This window comes from Pseudopodoces humilis, chromosome 6 (assembly GCF_049639895.1).
Source record: "Pseudopodoces humilis isolate 2021_Gansu_Grassland_sample_001 chromosome 6, ASM4963989v1, whole genome shotgun sequence".
Lineage (NCBI taxonomy): Eukaryota > Metazoa > Chordata > Aves > Passeriformes > Paridae > Pseudopodoces > Pseudopodoces humilis.
Genome location: NC_142205.1, coordinates 9,107,501 through 9,126,469, shown reverse-complemented (window position 1 = coordinate 9,126,469; position 18,969 = coordinate 9,107,501). Strand labels below are relative to the sequence as shown.

The window sequence follows — 18,969 nt, the reverse complement described above, 5'->3', positions numbered from 1 at the left end:
GTCCTGTGGTCAGTTCATTACAGTTGTTACACCCCTCTGAACCGAACATCCCTGTCTGGCTGAGGCAAAAAGGAGCCAGAATTTTACCCAAGGTGCCAAAGACTTCCTTGAGGGAGCCAGCCATGGATGACAGCACTGTGCTGACCCCAGCTAATGGGTGGGGGAAGGAACCTCCAACAATGTTCTGCCCACTGCTGGGAATCTGGGAAGGGAGCCCTGCAGTAGCCAATTTGAGTATTTTCTGAGAATGAAAGCCATCGTTAATCAACACACTACATTAATCATTAAAACAAAACTAAGCAACTGAGGCTATGGAATAAAAATATACAAGTTTTGAAAGCAGAGCATGATTTTTTTTTCCAAGTTTTATTTGTGAGTAGAACTTAATGATACAAGAAAGAAAGAAAAATACAGGACTTTATTCTGCCCCAAAGTGTGTAACCATACCATACATGACTACATTTCATATTGTAATACAAAGAACTAAAAGAACAAACTACAAAATTAGAAATTAAGAGTCATTGCATATGTGGTCAAGATAAATGGAGGGACTTCAGTAAAGAACTGAAACATACAGCAATTAGTCATTTAGTTACGACCCTGCAATAAAACACAATTAGCAAAATAAGTGTTGTTTGCTTCCTAGTGTACAAGGACATACAGTGTTAGAGCAGAAGCTGAAAGCCATTCGTGCCATGCAGTCCTGCCTGAGTGTCGCTGTCCGGGGGCTCCGGCCCAGTGCCCGCCTGCTCTGTCCCACACCGGCCCCGCCACCTTTCCCATGGTCCCAGTGGCCACCTCAAAACCTCTGTTCTCACTTGAACACTGACAGCTCAATTCCACTTCCAGCTGTTCTCAAAAACCAGCCCAAGGCATCGGCACCTCCCAGCCCGACACAGGCCTTGCTCTGCCCACCAAGAGCTGCCTCCAGCCGCTCCACCCGCCCGGCCCTCTGTGCTTTCTGCTGCATGAATGTAAGGCATTAGTTCTCTGCTATTTTACCAATTGCAACATTTAATATTGTCCTAAAAGGTTACATCCATGTTCTGCTGTGTTACAGACACTTCCTGTGAGTCAGTGTGTTGCCCTTACCCCCATGGGGTGTTGGGGTTTGCTGCTGTTAAACCCAAAATGCAAATTCTAGAAACCAGAATTGGTCACTGCCCCGCCAGCCCTGGGCCGGGGAACGGCACCCGCTTTCTGGAGAATTCCGCAAGCTTGACCTACCTGATCTTAAACTACTTTAATAATTAGTGATAGACAGAAGCATGGCAATAACTGGGAAATAGTGAACTCAGTGGCGAGAGTGATTTGCCATGCTGCACATTAAACAAACATTTATAGCAAACGGTGAAAATACACCCTTTAAGGTTACATGGGATTTCTGTACTTGACTGCTGGCAACAACATAAACAAAGAAATGCCAGCTTTTGTAAGTGAAAATATAATTACTATAAAACAAGGTGAAATACTCACTGTAATGCATTTACATTTTTATCAATGGGAAGGAACAAACACAAAAGGCTGCACACGGGGTTCATGCACAGCAAGGTTGCATGTGCAACAAAAGGATTTTTAAGAGGATGAAAAAAAACCTGTGCTAAGGCCCAAAATACACCTGCCCATGCTCCACACCACCAGCTGAAAAACTTCTGAAATACTTTTACTGCAGTTACTTTTTAACCTTTTCTAACAGCCAAATCACCACATGATTCAGCCAGGCAAGAGCAAAGACAGATTTCCCTTAAACTGTAATTCACTAGAAAGAAAAAAAAAAAGAACAGACCAAGATTGGGCTCTTTGAACACACAACATGAGCAGGACACACCACGGACATCTCAGTCCTAGACATCAAAGACTGATTTCACCAACCAGCTATAAAATAAAACAAAAGTGAAAAACACCTTCATTTTGTAACAACAATGAGAAGGAAGAAAGGGAGGAAGCAATGGAGAGCCTCAAAGCTTGGCCAAACCACAACCTGTACTCACAAGCTTGCAGAAGTTTACATGTCAGTTTGAGAATTCACCCCCCTTGAGAACACCACTGCAAAAGCATCCTCTCTAAAAGTCAAAATTTAAGAAATTTACTTGTGACTTCGAACAGAATACTGGAAAAAACACTTCTTGTGGTAAGCAATGGGTGTTCTATTTTTAATTGTGAATTTTTTATGTTTTTTTTGCAAAGCAGTGCAGGCTTTAATTTAAAAATAGTGAATCAATGCCTTCCACATGGAAGTCATTTACATTTGATTACTAACTAGGGATCAGATCTGTGGCAGCTGCTGAACACACAGGATTAGCACCTTTTTGGACATGGGTTTCTGGTTATAACCCTAAACAATCAAGCCATAACTTGAGGGGCTGGTTGGATTAATTGTGGCATTCATTTACATAGTAAGACAAAACACTCAGTACAATCTGGTACATTCTAGTGGTTAATGGATTTCAAAATATGACAGTGTTTCTGCAGTGGGTTGGCCTTTAGGAGTCACTCTTCTTTTTGCTCTTCTTCAGGAAGGAAGGAGTGCGAAACTTCTTTTTCTTTTTCGATGGGGACTTCCCTGGAGATTCATCACTACCTGCATCAGCTGCTGTCCCCTCCTCAGCTGTTGGCGTTGCTGGCTCTTCAGTGGGTTGGGACTGGGGTTCCTTATTTTCCACTGCAGGTGGTTCTGTTTGGCTTTTGGGCACATCGTGATCACATCTCCCTTCCTCCTTTCCTAAGGGAGGGAAGCCGAGTGCTTCCGAAGGCTCATCGGGGGTGAGATCTGGGAGGGTTTGCTTGAAGGTTGCAGCATCACTGTCATCTCTGTAGGTCTGGTCCTGCCGTGTCTCTGGACGGACAGACAGTGACAGTCAGTTTACAAAAGTGTCCCTGGAGCAGGGCAAGCGAAGCAAGTGGATGGTGAGCGCGCTCTACAAGAAACTAATATATTTACTTTGCATGAAAGCCTTTGTAATAGGGCTGTTCTCCAGCTTTGGGCACAGAAGTAGTAAGAAATTCCAAAGTTCTGTTTGTTTTTAAGCTTCTTCACACAGAACAGATAAAGCTGAATTACATCAGCAAGAAAGTAACTGTTCAGACCTCGCTCCTGTTTTACTCATGACATTTACAGGCAAAATATTATTTTAGTGCAATAAACCAGGAATTAAACCTGCAGTTTTCATTGACATTGAGTAGAGTGTTTTGCAATTCCATACTTTTATTCTTATTTCTTTTGGAGAGATAAAACTAATTGCTGATTTACAATGATCCCATACATGCAAATCCCATACATGCAATTAGAATTAATTTCTGAATTGTTGGCTTGCCAATTTATAATCCCAATGAAGGGATTTTCATAATATTCTTCCATGAGATCTAACAGATGTTGCTTCAAAATATCATTTCCTATCACAAAGGCTTCACTTTTTTGGGCAAGGTATGAGTACATATTATGGATTCCTACAAGTAAAATCCATGTAGTTTATCAAATTAAATGAGCTCAGCAGGTTATGCAATACAGCTTGTTTTGTTTATTGTATGTGATGTCAACAGCCAAACTCACCCTGTAAAAGGGAACATCAGAAGTCCAGTGGCAGCTGTATGTCCAAAGGGGAACTGAACCACTCCTCCCTCAACTGCAACACTGTCCCCACTCACCGCTGTGCTTTAGGGAGGTTCTGTTTAAGGCTCCTCTTTGTGCATGGGTTCAACAAGGAGCACTCTGTGGAGTTCCCTGCAGTGCTCTCCGTGCACCGCAGCCGTGTCCTGTTAGCTGAGCCACATCTATCCCCACTGATGTTACGTAAGGAGGAATTTAGAGCAAAATCCAGGCCATGCTCATTGTGAGGCACAAATGAAAGGCGACTATTTTTTCCTCCTTTCAAGATCTTGTTTGTTTTAATTTTGAAAAGAATTTACAGAAAATACTTGATACTTGATACTTTTCCTATAAAAATGACAGTGTTCTTTTTACTTCTGTCAGATGGGATTAATAATTCTCTGATATATTTTAGATAGCTCTGTTTTGTGAATACCTGCTAGGAAACAAACATGTTTTGCCTAGAGCACCACGAACTTCTAATAGGTTAAATAAACACCACACTAGTATCCAGTGCCAAACACTCGGAATGCACAAGTTAGCAGTTTAAAAGTTATAGAGCAGGCAGAGTTTAAGCCAGAGCAAAAAAGAGAAAGCAGTTATGTACAGTACAAGCTGCCTCCTGAGGCTGTAGTTTAGCCTGTCTATGTATGGCAGACATAAATTCATAAGAAACAATTACAGTTCTTCACTACCACCACCCTGTGTTTGGACTTTTCAGGAATTAACTGAAAATATTGCTGAGCTCTTCTCCCTGGGATGCAGTGACAGGATGTGTGGGAATGGCTCAAAGCTGCACCAGGGGAGGTTTAGACAGGACTTTTGGGAAACATTTCTTTACTGAGAGGGTGGTCAGACATTGGAATAGGCTTCCCACTTACTGAGAGCTGGTCAAGGCCCCAGGCCTGTCAGTGTTCAAGAGGCATTAGGACAATTAGCTTTAACTTTTGGTCAGCCCTGAACTGGATCAGGTAGTTGGACTCCATGGTCATTGCAGGTCCCTTACAAGTTAAAAATATTATATTCTATTCATTAGTTAGCCCAAATTTTAAAACAGGCATCATATTGGACTGTCAGGTATATATTTTTTTTAAGTTAAATTTAAAAGATTTGAAGTTCTAAAAAAGGGACTAGCGATCCTTCAAATTAGAGAATAGGAAACTACAGGCATTCAAATATTATTTGCCAGCTGGCCTGAGCATTGAATAAATATAAATGGGTTTATAACTCATTAACCCAGGACTGCCTGCCTTCCCAGCTTGTCAAGTTCCCATCATCCTTAATAAAAAGATTAATGTGATGCTGGAATCAAGGAAACATCTCTTTATCTACTTTGCTAAGGGTAATATTTTACCGGAATTTGGAAGATTTACAAATTCCACATTCAATTAAGCCAGAACACAATATGTCAACACCCTGCTACTCTACTGGATGGATTTCAGTAACATAACTAAAAAGCTTTAAAAACACATTTCTTGCTGCAAAACCTTATTTACAGGTTAATAACTCAGCAGCACCTGAACATTTTAAAAGCTTTTTTTAAATAATAATGTTTACCATCTATGCTCTCCCTTTACATATAAATTATACTGTAGCTTAAGATTTTGAAGCACAACATCAATCCTGGTGTGCATTTACAATTCACATAATCAATTAAAAGAAAGGTTTATGGGGCTTTGGTTTTTTTTTCAACACAAAGATGTGGACAAACATACAAACTAGGCTATAACTGAGTAAAAAACCACTTGACTGATTTCAGCTACACTTAAATAGAAAGAATATGATGAATCAAAGTCGAGAAGAGGTTGTATACTGAGAACATTTTCATTCAACAGAACCTCCCCCAACCGAAGTCATCATGGTATGAACTTCCACTAACTCTCTAAAATAAGCTTTGTATGTTTGTCCTGGAAAACTTACACAACTAGAAGAGTTTGTCGAACACAATTCTTGGTTTAAAAGAACTTTCAGGTTTTAGAACTTCATCAGTAACATCACAGGTGTCTACAATATAGTTTGACTTTCACACCTATGACAAACACACTGACTTTTGGATATAACAGGACATACAAACATCATTGTTCCTTTAAAGCATAATCCGAAGGAGCCCTGCAGAGCCAGCCAAAACAGCTGTAGAAGTTGCTGCCACCAAGTACTTGCTGCTATTCCTTGGCTGGAATTCAAATTCCCTAAAATTAACACAAAACTTAGGAGTAGTCCCATATCCATTTCCATGCAAAAGTCTGCTGAGTAAACTTAAGTCCATGTCAGTGGATTTTGCTCAGGAATAGATTAGGAACTCTTCCGCTTTGTTTCAGCCCGAGCTGTGTGGGCAGCAGCAGTGTTGGGGCAGAAACTCCCAGGGCTGTTTCAGCTATATCTGCCAGGCAACTTCAGACTATTCCTTTTTAAATTAAGGAGTTGGACACACAGATATGGAAACACGGAAGGTGACTTTCACAGTCTCTCTCAAAGGGGGAGTGCACTTTAACATGAGATCTGCAACTGCCAGGAATTACATGGAATTGAGAACTAAAGAAATCAACATCTCAACTGAAGAAGCCTGCTTTTTTAAAAAAAGCAAAACAAAAAAAATTTTAGTAAACAAAGATGCAAGAGTGAAGCAAAGCACAAAAGCAGGTCAGAGTATGGAATGATACTTACTATGGTAACAGGTATTCTTTAGCATATCCATCTCCTGTTTGTAACGCAGCCACAAGAAGAAAAAAGCACAAGTAGAGAATCTATGCATTCATCACAGCCATTGTGTTACGTTAGAAGAATGGTTGCAACCATTCTTGTAGAAAACAGAATGAGATGAAGTAGTGAATGGCAGACTAACAGACAAATGATATATCCAATGTACAAGGTAAAGGAAACAAGACAATAATTGGATTACACCTGATCAAGATTATAATTTTATTCTTTTTTTAGGGAATTATCAACTTTACAACCCTGCTCTCATTTTAGTTAAAGCTATGACATAAGGTGAGCAAATAAATTTAGATTCAAATTGAGTAGGAAAAATATTTACTGAGGTGTAATCCAAGTACAATAATGTTTAAGAAATGTGCAATCAGTGAAGAAGATTTACCAAAGCATCTAGTTATGTGTCTGGTTCACCATCAGACACTATTTCATTTAGTAAGAGCAATTATCTCACAGAAAATGTACAAAAAGGTAAATCAGTTGAGAAACACCAAGAGATGACAAGGCTATTCTGAAGAGATGGAAATTTGTCTTTATATTAATGCACACTTCTTTATTATTGTGAACAAAACTCCTGTTAGACTCACAGTTCAGTGGAGTATCTTGTAAGTAGTACAACAATGAAACACAAGAAGTCATTTACTGTCATTAGCTCTAGTTCATGTACTCCCGTGCGTCAGTCACTAAGGATGCAGTTACTGGCTCCCCTGGCCCCCACGGCAGCAGAACATACCTTCCTCTATTTTAATTGGCGTACTGGGAGGAGTGCGAGCTGAACTGGGGTCAGGGAGGCTTTTCTCTTTCTGTGGCCTACCATCTTCTGAAGGCTCTGCAGATGTAGGCAAAGGGAAATTAAAAAGGCAAATAAAACCTCTCAGCATGTAAGAAAATAAGTGTCCTTTTGCTCCATGCACGAAAGATACCAATATATTTTTCTGAATCAAAATTCTGCCAGGATATTAAACAATACCAATGCAAGCAAAAGAAAATTAAGCAATAGTTTGATACTAACAAAACGGGTCAAGTTGTTGTGCTCTGTAGCTCTTTTTGGAGGCTTTTTTTTTTAATTTAAGAGGGCATGAATAATGAAATAACTTATGAATTGGTTTATGCTACTGTTATAAAGAAAACTTGTAAGGAAAAACCACAAGCAAGATATAAACAAATATGGAGGAGGGGATATGCTACCAAGCCTACACAAGATAGCACTCTTTTGCTTGCTTTGTATTGCTGAAATTTGGAATAAACAAAATTGCATCCCAAAAGAAAAGACTGCACAGATAATCAGAAAAACATGCAGTAATTATATGATTCCAAACAGATTTCACAGTGGTTTGAGTATTTGTTATTAGTAAGCAGGGTCCCCCTTGCTTCCAGCTTTAAATAGCCCTAGATCCAAAGGAAAACATTAATAGAGTACACCAGATATTGGGAACAACACTAAAGCTAGATGAGAGCCAACTGACAGAATCTCCACATGGTGTAGATAAAGAGGTTGTTCCTTGGATTGCAAGCACAGCTGTATCATGTTAGTAATACCTGAGGCCTCAGCCAAAAGCTCAGGATCGGACCTTAATGCTTTGATCACTGCAGTATGAAATTCCTTATGGGAGGACTTCTGCCCATCTGGCTCTTCTCCATTTAGATGTGGGATGATTTGCTGCATGGTCTGACAAGAAACCCATGCAGCAGCAAACTGAATGTTATCTAAAGACTTAGACAGTGATGATATGTCACAATCCTGTAAAGTCTTCGTATCTGTTCCTTGAAAGGTGTTTGATCTGCCTTTCAAATCCAGAGATTTTTTATCTGACGTGTTTTGCTCACTGATGGTCTGATTTCTAAGCACTGCACTCTGTTCCCCAGCTGGTGTCTGTCTCAGTAACACAGTCTCTCCATATTTTGATACCTTATCTAAGAAGGATGTGGCATTGTTACTGAGAGAATAAAGGTATGCAGTTAAACATGCATGACAGCACAGCATCCAACCCCACCCCACCCAGTACTTCATAAACCAAACACAAAGGTTCCTACACTGTGGTCCCAAAAATCGGCTGCAGGGAACACATGCTGCAAAACAAACAGCACTTTGTGTGCTCCTGCATCATTCAAATTCAAAACCTCACAGCAAATGAGCATTTTAAGTATCATCCCTTAAAATTATACAAAAGTGAAGCAGGAGAGCCACTTCAGATGCATCAACAGCCTCATTTTGTAGCACAAATCTGTCATAAATCTAGGATAATTGAAAATCCATTTTGGTAGAAGTCCCCAAGATGTCACATTTCCAAGCAACAATCAATGTTATTCTGTATCTTCTCCATTCAACGTATTTCTCAAATCCACAAATTTCAATGACTTAGAAACCTGCAGTGTTGCTGCTATAAAGCACCACCATTCCCTCACCTTAGCCTAGGCTCTAAGGCCAAGGGCAACACAGCAGAACAAAATCAGTACCGAAATACCTTTTTGACTGAAGTTCCAAGCTTTCAACTTCCTACCAACAGGAGTAACTGGCCCTACTGCACAGCTTATCTATAAGGACAATTTTAGAGTGGGATCTATGCATTTTACAGAACACACTTAAAACACTGAGATCACACATTTTATCTCTAATATACTTCTCAAATTTCTAATTCACACTGGAAAAACTGAAACATACAAAAGCTGAGTAATTTATCTATAGCCTTTGCAGGAAACCCACCTTCCAATTACTAAGAAACTCTCTGGTACTACAGTCTGTTGCAGAAAAAACACACACAGAGAAACCAACCTTCCGGTCCCTTCTGCTTTCTTTCTACTTCTTTGCGATATTCTTCCAGTTCTCGATCAGTGAGTTTATTGAAGGGATTTGGTCCTGTTGTGCTCACTATAACTTTTGGTTGATATTCTTTCTCAATTATTGCCTTTGATGCAGTCACCAGTTCTCCCTGGCAAAAGGAAATTAAGATACATCTGCAATCAAGCAGTAACTTGCAGAACCTTTAGCGATATAGAGGCTACAAAGCAACCAAAAACAAAACAAAAATATAACCTGGAAAATGCTACTTTTTCCTGTTCTACATTAAAAAAAAAAATCCATTACAGGTTTTTTTTTTTTAAATATGATCCACAGGAGGTTTATATAAAGGAGAAAACATGTCTCCACCAGGGAATATCCACCATTAAGCAGTTAATCAAACAGTCTAGCTAAACTGTATTTGGAGTCATAAAAGTACATCAAGTTTCTTTTTCTTGCCACAAAAGAAACATGATACCATGCCCACCTGCATGGCAGTCTGGGCACAGAAAACTTGTAAAGGGTCAAGAATTCAGCTCATGGATATTTTTGTTTCGTTTTGTTTTGGTTTATTATTATTATTATTTTGCTTTGGGTTTTTGCATTGCTTTGTATTTTTTTAATAACAGAAAACCCATTTCTAGCAGCTACTACATTACACCTAACAGATGTTATAGTAAAAAGCCATCTTGTATATGTTCTGTATACACCAGATTAACAGCTTATTATAAACCATTTTAAAGTAATTAAGGTTAACTGTAATCTGATACAAGTTAGCATATTTACATCTATAACATTTGTCATATAAGCCAGATAAAAAGTTATACAAATAAAAATATAACAAGCAGTTCTAAGTACAGTAAGTTTCAGTGGACAAAAACAGCTGCATCAGAGATTCTCTAATGTTAAAGTTTTTAGTTTTTCTTCTCTAATCCTATAGTAAAGGCTACAGCCACTGGATTTTCATTGTCTCAGGTACAGAAAATGCTTGCCTGGAGATAGCTGCTCTATCTCTCAAATGACTTGCCTAAGCATTTGTTTTTTCTATTGGATATACAGAACTCTGACACTAGTTTGTTAACAGCTGATGTGTGACCCGTGCCCCATGTCATGGTGACAAACAGTCTTCATTATAAAAAAGAGGTATTTGAACTCCATTATATAATAGGTATGGGCTACTGGATGACCTAGATCACCTCCACATTCAAATGTTGTCTGTACCAAAATTTAGAAGAAAGCATTAGAAAGCACAGTTCAAAAATACGCAGTGCCTGAAGAGAGGCACAAATATTCCATTCCATGTCCACACTGCATGGACAAGCACAGGATGGTCACTGTAAAACTGATGATGCAAGTAGACAGAATGACATTTTGGATGGCAAGAACTGCTTTGGACAAGATGTCAGCACCAAAGAGGTGACAGACAATAATGTCTGGGTGGAAGGAGCACAAGAGCACTTCTGAAAGCCTGATGAGAGATCTTCAGATATCTGGTCTAGAGCAATCCAGGGAGGTAAGATGGTTGTTAGAATCTATGCTGCTCTTCAGGAAGCAAATGCCAACCAGAAGTACAAAGAACAGCATAACAATCTCCACTGCAAGACCCTGAAAGGAACTACGGGAGAGAAACATCTTGAAAACATTACAGATCACTTCCCTTTCTCCATAAAATAAGAGTTAATTTCATTTCATATGCAGAATGTCAGTAGAATGTCAAAAGCCTCTTCTCAACTATATCCATGAAGCATTGATTTGATAGTAACAGTTTTTCTCAGAAGATAATGCATAAAAGGGTCAGAGAAACATCAACCTTTGTACAAATCCTAATTGTTTTGTAGAAAACTCAAAACATCCCTAAAGCTGCAGTGTCTCAGCTTTTAATGATGGCAGAAAACTGATGCCCATGGAAATTTTATATTTCCCTGTCTTTGCCCACACTTCAAACTAAGTCCATAGTTTTAACTGCAACTCAGCATAAGTAGCAGAACCTTGTAAAGCACAGATCTCAGGCAGAGTTTCTAGAGTTTCCTGAGAACAAGAGAACAACAAGACATCCAGTACCCATCAGTATCTCTGGAATTTCTAAGAACATTTGAATGTTGCAAGTTAAATCCAGAATCACTGGGTAGAATAACTTCTAATGAAACAATGTTACTGAGTGTCTGTTGATTTAATGGTGACAAACGGCAAGACAGGCAGCTTGCAGATGCCTGGGGCACTGGCATGACGTGTTCCACTTAGGAGAGTACCTTTGTTAAATACCGGGAATGAAAGCAGCAAATCAAGCTTATCACATTTACTAGATGGAAAAGAAAAAAAAAAGAAACCAAAATGAAACCCTCACAAAAAACACCCACAGTCAACACAAACAGTATTTGTACTTGCTGAGTAGCTTTGACCCAAGAGAAGCAGCATTGAAAAGATCAGGGGCAACAATGCTGGATCATAAAAGCAGAAAAATTATTTAAGAGATCAGAACGGAAAACTTTTGATCAGCTGGAAGCTAATTCCAGATTAACACATCCAGTTTTATTCATATCAATAATATGGAAGCAGCTCAAAGGCCACCAATATAAATAATACTGGCAGATGGACTGAGTCTATGTGGGAAATAAATTATACTAATATGTTAATACGGTCTGCAATATGGTTACTCTAAACCAGTATGATTACTCTAAACCATCATTACTTCTAAATCAAGAAGCAGTTATGTTTTACTTCACAGAATAGGCCACAGAGCAGCCTTCTAAGAATTCAAATAAAAATCTACAACACAAAATGAAACATGGGACAGAAAGAAAACAAGTATAAAGGACTAAAAAGACAGTACAAAACATATTTCTAATTGTTAAATGTGACATTAAAATAGACAAGACTTTGTAGAGCTATCAACCTGACTGTGCCATTCAGAGATTACTAAGAATGCTCAGAAAAGCCCAACAAGAAAATTTGTCTGCAGTTACTTCCAGTATTAAACAGCCTGTAGAGAGGAAATAAATTCCCACAGACTCACACTCTGTTTCAACATAAGATGACATGAAAAAAATTAACATTCTAGTGATCTCATCAGGATTATGTTGCTCCTAGCATTACTTTGTCGATGATTCCAAAAGTATTTAGATGACTATTTGAAATTCAATCACGTGTGTATGCACTCAAATATCAACAGCATTTTCTCCACTGTAAGAAACACTGGATAGATTATATTAATGAAGAGAATGCATTTTCACTCTGTAAGGGCTTACACCCCCACAGACACAACGGGAAAGTTATTTATAGCTAATGATACTCAATATACCTTCATATTAAACATGCACCCCACATTTCCTACATGAAAATTTTAGATAATCAAATAATTTTATAGCTTCTACACTAAAGCTGGATTTTAGAGAAAAATTCAAAACTGAATATTATTTAACAGGCAAGCACTTCACCTTGTTCTTGGGGATAAATAAGACCAAAACTGGCACTTTATATATGCCAATTCTTCTTTCAATCAGACAGGAGGTTCATAATAATGGTCTAAGTGAACAATTGCTCCTAACACAATCTGACATTAATGCAGTGCCTTTCTCCAAACACCTGAGGGACTGTCCATGTTGAAGTTGCCACTCAAACCCAGTGGCACCCCTGGGGCAGCACTGAGAGGGTCTGCATTAAGAACACAGCCACAGAATTTCCATTCTTAAGGAAGAGACACAAAATGGGTGAATTCCCTTCTATTTAAAATTACTGAAAATTCATGTGAATTTATTTTCTTATGAGACTGCAGAATGGTTGTTGGTAAGAATAACCAACATTCCCTGTCAATCAGCCAAGACTGCAGCAGAAGCTTGGTTAACCAAGTCTGAACAGGAATAAAATTACATGATGAACAAGGAGATTGTGTTGCAACATGGCCAGGACTTCTCAGAACATGGATAAAGCAAGCAACAAGGCAAGATGGAGTGTTCACTGCTGCAGCCATAGGCACAGGAATTTAAAGCAGTACATGCATACTGTACACAAGGAGGCATTTTTTCATCCAAAATAGTGTGCATTAGTATTTGATATAAATCTCAATGCCAATTGAAAACATAATACATTGTATTACTGCAATTACATCAAACTTTTTACATAAACTGTCATTGAGCATCAAAGAATTTGTCAACTGAGAACATACAATTGTCCTGTACCTAAATGTCCCTAAGTCCTTGATATACAGGATTCTTCAGTTTCATTAACATTTGCAGGTGAGGTTTGTGTGGGCATCTTACGATTGCTTCCACCTCCTTTGTTCCACAAAACACAGTTTTTTTTATGGCAGAATCTGTCAAGGAAATTTCTCTAGTGGTTTTCTTTTATTGCTATTATTTTTGGGTTCATTGGATTTTCTGGTATGAATAACATTTTTTTAGAAGGAGGTTGCTTGGTTTGGGATTTTTTATTTGTTTGGTTGGTTGATTTTGTTTCTTGGGTTGTTATTTTTTTTCCCAAATGGGAAATTATTATACATTCAGGTCACAATCTATATTAAAATAATAAAGATTATGAATTAGGCTACTTCTATTTCATAATTACTCATGTAATTTACATTGTGATGTATTTTTACACACTATTTTAGGCAGAAAGCACTTTCATGACACCACAAAAGACATGAACCAAATAATTTGGACATCTAAACCCTAACAGGATACTACTAGACAAAATTACATAACCAGTAGACCATTTGTTGGTTCTCTGACATCTATGAAAATGCATGTAAATTATCTGACTACTTTTATAGAAAAGGTATGTCATTGTTTGAACATAATAGTTGAAATACATCACCATCAAAAAAACACCTGTGTTGTGATAATTAACATGAAAGTAATTTTTCACCTCGAAGGTATTATTAAGTGGAAAATAAAAGCCATGCATTGCCCGGAAGAATTTGGCTTCATTTTATTTTTTGTCTTAAATCCAGAAATAGTGTTTTTTATTTTTCCTTTCAGAATATGGACAAAACAAACTGCAATGTGAAAAACATCACCATCATATTCTCAGTATGATCCAAATATCTGTAACACAAATTGGCTCATTAATTTAGAGTAGGTTTTAAAACCACAAGGTTTCCAACAATGGCATAATTCAAAGTATTCTGGGTTTTTTTTTTTGATTTTTCATGCAAAAGCTATTCTGACAATGAGGTGTTTTGGCATGGCCTAAAACCAAGATTTAAAAATCTTTGAACTAAAACACTGGAGCAGAAGAGGCATTGATACTTATTAATACCATGTGCTTCCACACTAGATGTGCCCTAAGAAATGTTATTTGCTGCTGCTCCATTCAGCCAGGCCCAAGGACTGCCCACCCCAACATGCCCACACATCTTGAACTTATTGCATATTTAACAGATATTATGTAAGCACAAACATGACTACAAGTGTGAAAGTCAATTGATTTTGCATGTGTGGGGCATTACTTAGCAACTCTTGTAGTTAACTGCAGGAAGTTTTAAGGAAGCCAGATGTCCAGTGCTCTGAGATCAAGAGTTGACAGTGTCTGTCACACAACACACAGAGTATCCTCAGAATAGCACTGTTGTAATCAGGCTGAGATTAAGCTAACTCCAAATTGATCTCAAATTAGAATAATTCAACACTAATAGCATGCATAAAGAAACCCTCTATATGCAGGACCTGATCAGCACCTTAACATCAACAGTGTTTCCTCAACAGCTTCTAGAGATAAAGATCAAGATCCTTAAGACACTCTTAACAGAGCAAAGTAACTGTTTGCATCATCGCATATACGTAATTCGAAGATCCATCTATTTTCATTTTTTAAAATATTCTAGCCAAATAATTTCTAACAGAGGAAAAAGATCAGGGTAAGGAGAGGTTAAATGAAGGGTGAACAACAGTATTTAGAGCAGTATGACAGGGCAGTACCTTTCTAACAGACAGAGATTTAGCAGGACTAAAGGCCTGCTCTGTGAGATCGAGCCCTTCAATAGATTCCGTACAGTCTGAGAGGGGAGCATCCTGCAACAGTAAATTGAGTAAACAGAGCAAACCGAGCCTGGGCTTTACAACATCAACCAAAAGCATTGTGATGCCTGCTAAAAACATGCAAAGAAACAGTAACTGGTAGATGAAATTGCATATGACAATGAATTGACATGCACACAATATATGACACCCAACATGAATAATGCTGTGATAAGACTTGCCAATCTTTAAAAAAGTATATAAAAAAATATTTATCTAGGGCAGTTGAAAGCACTTGGATATAAAAAGCTTTATTCCGCTATACAGTATAACTGTACAGCTCTAATTCTTACTTTACTTGAAGCTATGATTTAGTCTTTTGTATATCCAGATATACTGCTTTTAAGTTTCATTGATGTAATAGCTTTTCCCCCAAACTGCTCTTCAAATACAATATTACGAAGCATGAAATCCCATATTTTACACGAAACACGACTGCCCCACAGTGAGCCTGGTGTGCCCAGTATTAATCCTTCAAGATAGATAAACTCAGAAATCAAACAAACAAAAAGTTGTCACAAAGCCCAACTAGTTTTGAACAAGAATCTAACCCATATAAATAAGGCTTCTGAATTTCATGCACTACATTCAGCAAAAAAACCAAGAAGCATCCTCCACAGACATGCTTGGGCTACATGGCTGAAGCCTCTAAATTTCTAACCCTGAGCACTCTTGCAAAGACAATGGTGTTACCTCTAAGACTTACCTTATAAACAGTTACTCTCTGCCAATTAAAGAATAATTTCATAGTGATATATTAGGCGAAAGCAGAGGATATTGCAGATTAAGCTAATAGTTTTAGGAATTTAATACTCTCACCTGTACAAGGCTCCTGTCCACAACTACCCCAGAAAGAACCTGTGACTGAGGGCCTGCTGTTTTAATATCTTGCAAATTTTGCTCTCGGATCTGTAAAGGAAAGCAACAGAATGAACAACCACAGAAGCAACAGAGAAAAGTTGATCACATTCTTGCATTTGAAAAAGGAGTGAGTGAACCAGACAACAGGCAACAACCAGTGCTGATTGCTGTGGCCATAGGGCTGTCAAATGAAGTTGAGCTTATAAAACCACTTGAATGTAAATGTTCAGGTTCCTGGCTATTTCCTCACATTTCTCAGAATTTAGTCTTTAAGTACCACAGAATGTGGTGTCCTTTGCTTTTTAGTACTAGGTCATGGTAAAACCAGTAACAGACAACTCCAGTTTGTGAAAAGTGAGGAGAAATAGAAATACTACCTCATGTGCTTTTCTGTATCTGACCAGTCAGTTGCAGGTTTCTGTCATTAGCCATTAGTTACTGATATGGCACCACAATATCATCCTCTTATAGAACTATTATAAACTAAATAAAACACTGCACAACTTTCCATTTTTGCATCTAGTCAGGAACATATCCTCGAAAGGACATATAAATGATTTTTCTGTGGATAAACTGACACTCTGGAGTTCTCAAAAACACCTCTTTTGTTGCATCCTAAATACCTCCCAGTTCTTTCAATACAGAAGATGGGAACAGAAACCACATCTTTAAACCTAGGTATTATCTATTTAAATTAGATATCCTTTAGTGATAAAGAATTCATAACTGATCCAAAAATTATTTCTAAAATGTTCTGGCTCTTGTTCCAAGATAAATGAAGAAAAGCATGCATCTTAAAATACCTCTACTTTACAACTAAAAAGGACATTCAATTTATAAAACAATATATACATACAAATACACAAACAAGAAGTATTATTAATATTTGGTATCTCAGAAAGCACAAAGATCCCCCGTCTTTTTCACTCGTTTCTACTTTACTACCCCTTCTTATCATTGAGAAAGTATAAAATTTGAAGATTTACTCTCTTAGTCACATCATTTAAGTTTTTAATAAAACAATATTTGTGTCTTAAATACAAAGAAACTGCTTGGAAATTTCACCACAATTCTCATTTCAGGTGGTTATTATTTTACAGTGCCAAACATAAGTTCTGTCAGTCATATACAAATTATTTATGATTCCTGCTAGAATCCATGCCCACAGCCTTTCTTTGACAGAATGCTAACTCCCATGTGGCCATCAGTTAGAGGTATCAAAACAATCCAGAACAAGATAAATATTAACAAGATAACAGGGTCTATTTTACACTGTAAAAAGAAATAAAGTGAAAAATCCCCAATCCATGCAGTGCTTTCCTGTTGGTAGACTGGACAAGAAGATCTGAAATTCAAAACCAGGAAAATTAACTGCAAGCTCATTTCAAAAAGATTAACTTGCAGCTCCAAAGACACAAAAAAATCTGCAACAATCACAGCATGTTATAATACAGTACACTGAAATATGGAGAGAGATCTGTAGATTACTTTGTCTAGGCCACAAAATTTCAACTGGTATTACAAAAACAGGAAAGCAGGTCACTAATATAAAACTACGATATCAGGGTACAGAATTACTACCATAAACTCAGGACTGGCTGCTTCAGAGGTAACCAGCAACTGGTCTAAGAAAAATTAGTCTTCATATCATGAATACCAACTTTTTCCAAGAGTTCAGGATACTTAGGAATTGTTTCATTATTTAGTTATAAAGGGACAGGACAACACCAGAACTAAGCCCCCAGAATGTCATTATAGCAAAGTAAGTTAGTTCATTACAAGCACACAACTTAATTGTGGTGACGACCAAAAAAATAAGTTATTTTACTGCTATTACAAACCTTGTTCCTCATTTCTTGGACCTCCTTTGGATTGGTGTTCAATGGAACAAACAGATTAGGGACAGCAGAGGTGGCAGTTCTATGTCCATCCTCTTTAGTCCACTGTAACATCAAGAACAGTTGCAGAGTCAGAATTGCTGTAATGGCTACGGACACTCAGAGCAGCAAAGTCACATCACAGTTGATCATGCATCATACAGAGCAGAGAACTGAACCAATGATTGCAATCTTCTATTCATTCCTAAGACTAAGTGGTTTTCTGCTTCAGCAATATAAACTATACCTTCAGATACATTTCTAGAGATCAAAACCACTCCACCAAGTCAAGTTACTAACAACAACAACTAGAGAGCCAGTTAACTTGCAAATAACTTACATCCAAAACAACGCCATTCCTATGTGCAGTTCAGAGATTATGAAGACTGAGGGGTTTTTAAGCTGGTTTTCTAAGCACTTGACCACACTGACAGCTGCAGTGCTTTGTGTTTCTAAAAACCACCTACTTCTCACTTAATGAATAGATATATTAAGACAGGAGTAGGAAAATGCCAATATAATTACTTATTTTTAAGGCTATTTTTAACCAGAAATTTCTCGATGAGTTCATACTTGTTTAAAAAGGACATTATTCCTTACCCAAACAGAAGTACAGCAAGATCTAAGGCATGAGCTTTAAGACCCTGTTACTGCCATTTTCATTTTCTGCATTGGGTGTTTTTACAAAATAACACAAGAGAGACGGAGAGATCATTGATTCAATCCTCTGGTACCCAACAAACATCAAAGCGAACTTAAAGCATAAGATGACATAAGTATGAAAAGCAATGTGATGTCACTAATCAGGTTTAGTGAATGATTCTGTACTGTGAAGCAAGAGTGGGCATCACCAAAGTTTTGCATTAAAACAAGCTACTTCAGCAAAATGATGTTACCAGAATTAGTTTCTGCACAAAGAGCTGTACCAGCACAGCAACCTAAAGGAACAGTTTGGTGATGTCAAATATTTTATAACTCATAGCTCAGAAGGTTACAAAAATATCCCAAACACAAGCTTTAAGCGCTTCATGGGTTCTTCATAGAAGGTTGCTTTATTTGATCTGTGCATTTAGTATGGAGTCCTGCTTAATTTGATGCACAACTAACTCTTTATCTTGATATATTTACTTTGTACAGTGTCCTAAT

At 37.8% G+C, this 18,969-nt stretch overlaps 1 protein-coding gene across 16 annotated transcripts in view; it reads right to left on the bottom strand.

The window, feature by feature from the left end:
• Positions 1-346: 346 nt before the first annotated feature.
• ADD1 (adducin 1) overlaps positions 347-18,969 on the bottom strand; it is a 62,920-nt gene continuing 44,297 nt past the window's right edge. For 5 of the 16 annotated variants that reach the window (XM_088055974.1, XM_088055979.1, XM_088055976.1 and 2 more), the window contains exons 11-17: positions 17,788-17,889; positions 15,905-15,994; positions 14,987-15,079; positions 9,069-9,225; positions 7,835-8,209; positions 7,029-7,124; positions 347-2,836 (exon numbers count right to left, since the gene is read on the bottom strand). In XM_088055974.1, the coding sequence (XP_087912100.1) occupies positions 2,484-2,836; positions 7,029-7,124; positions 7,835-8,209; positions 9,069-9,225; positions 14,987-15,079; positions 15,905-15,994; positions 17,788-17,889 (1,266 nt within the window). In that variant the 3' untranslated portion in view covers positions 347-2,483. Of the gene's footprint in view, positions 2,837-6,249; positions 6,285-7,028; positions 7,125-7,834; positions 8,210-9,068; positions 9,226-14,986; positions 15,080-15,904; positions 15,995-17,787; positions 17,890-18,969 lie in introns of those variants that run through there. The other 11 variants (XM_014261266.2, XM_014261288.2, XM_088055978.1 and 8 more) reach the window with 6 other exon arrangements.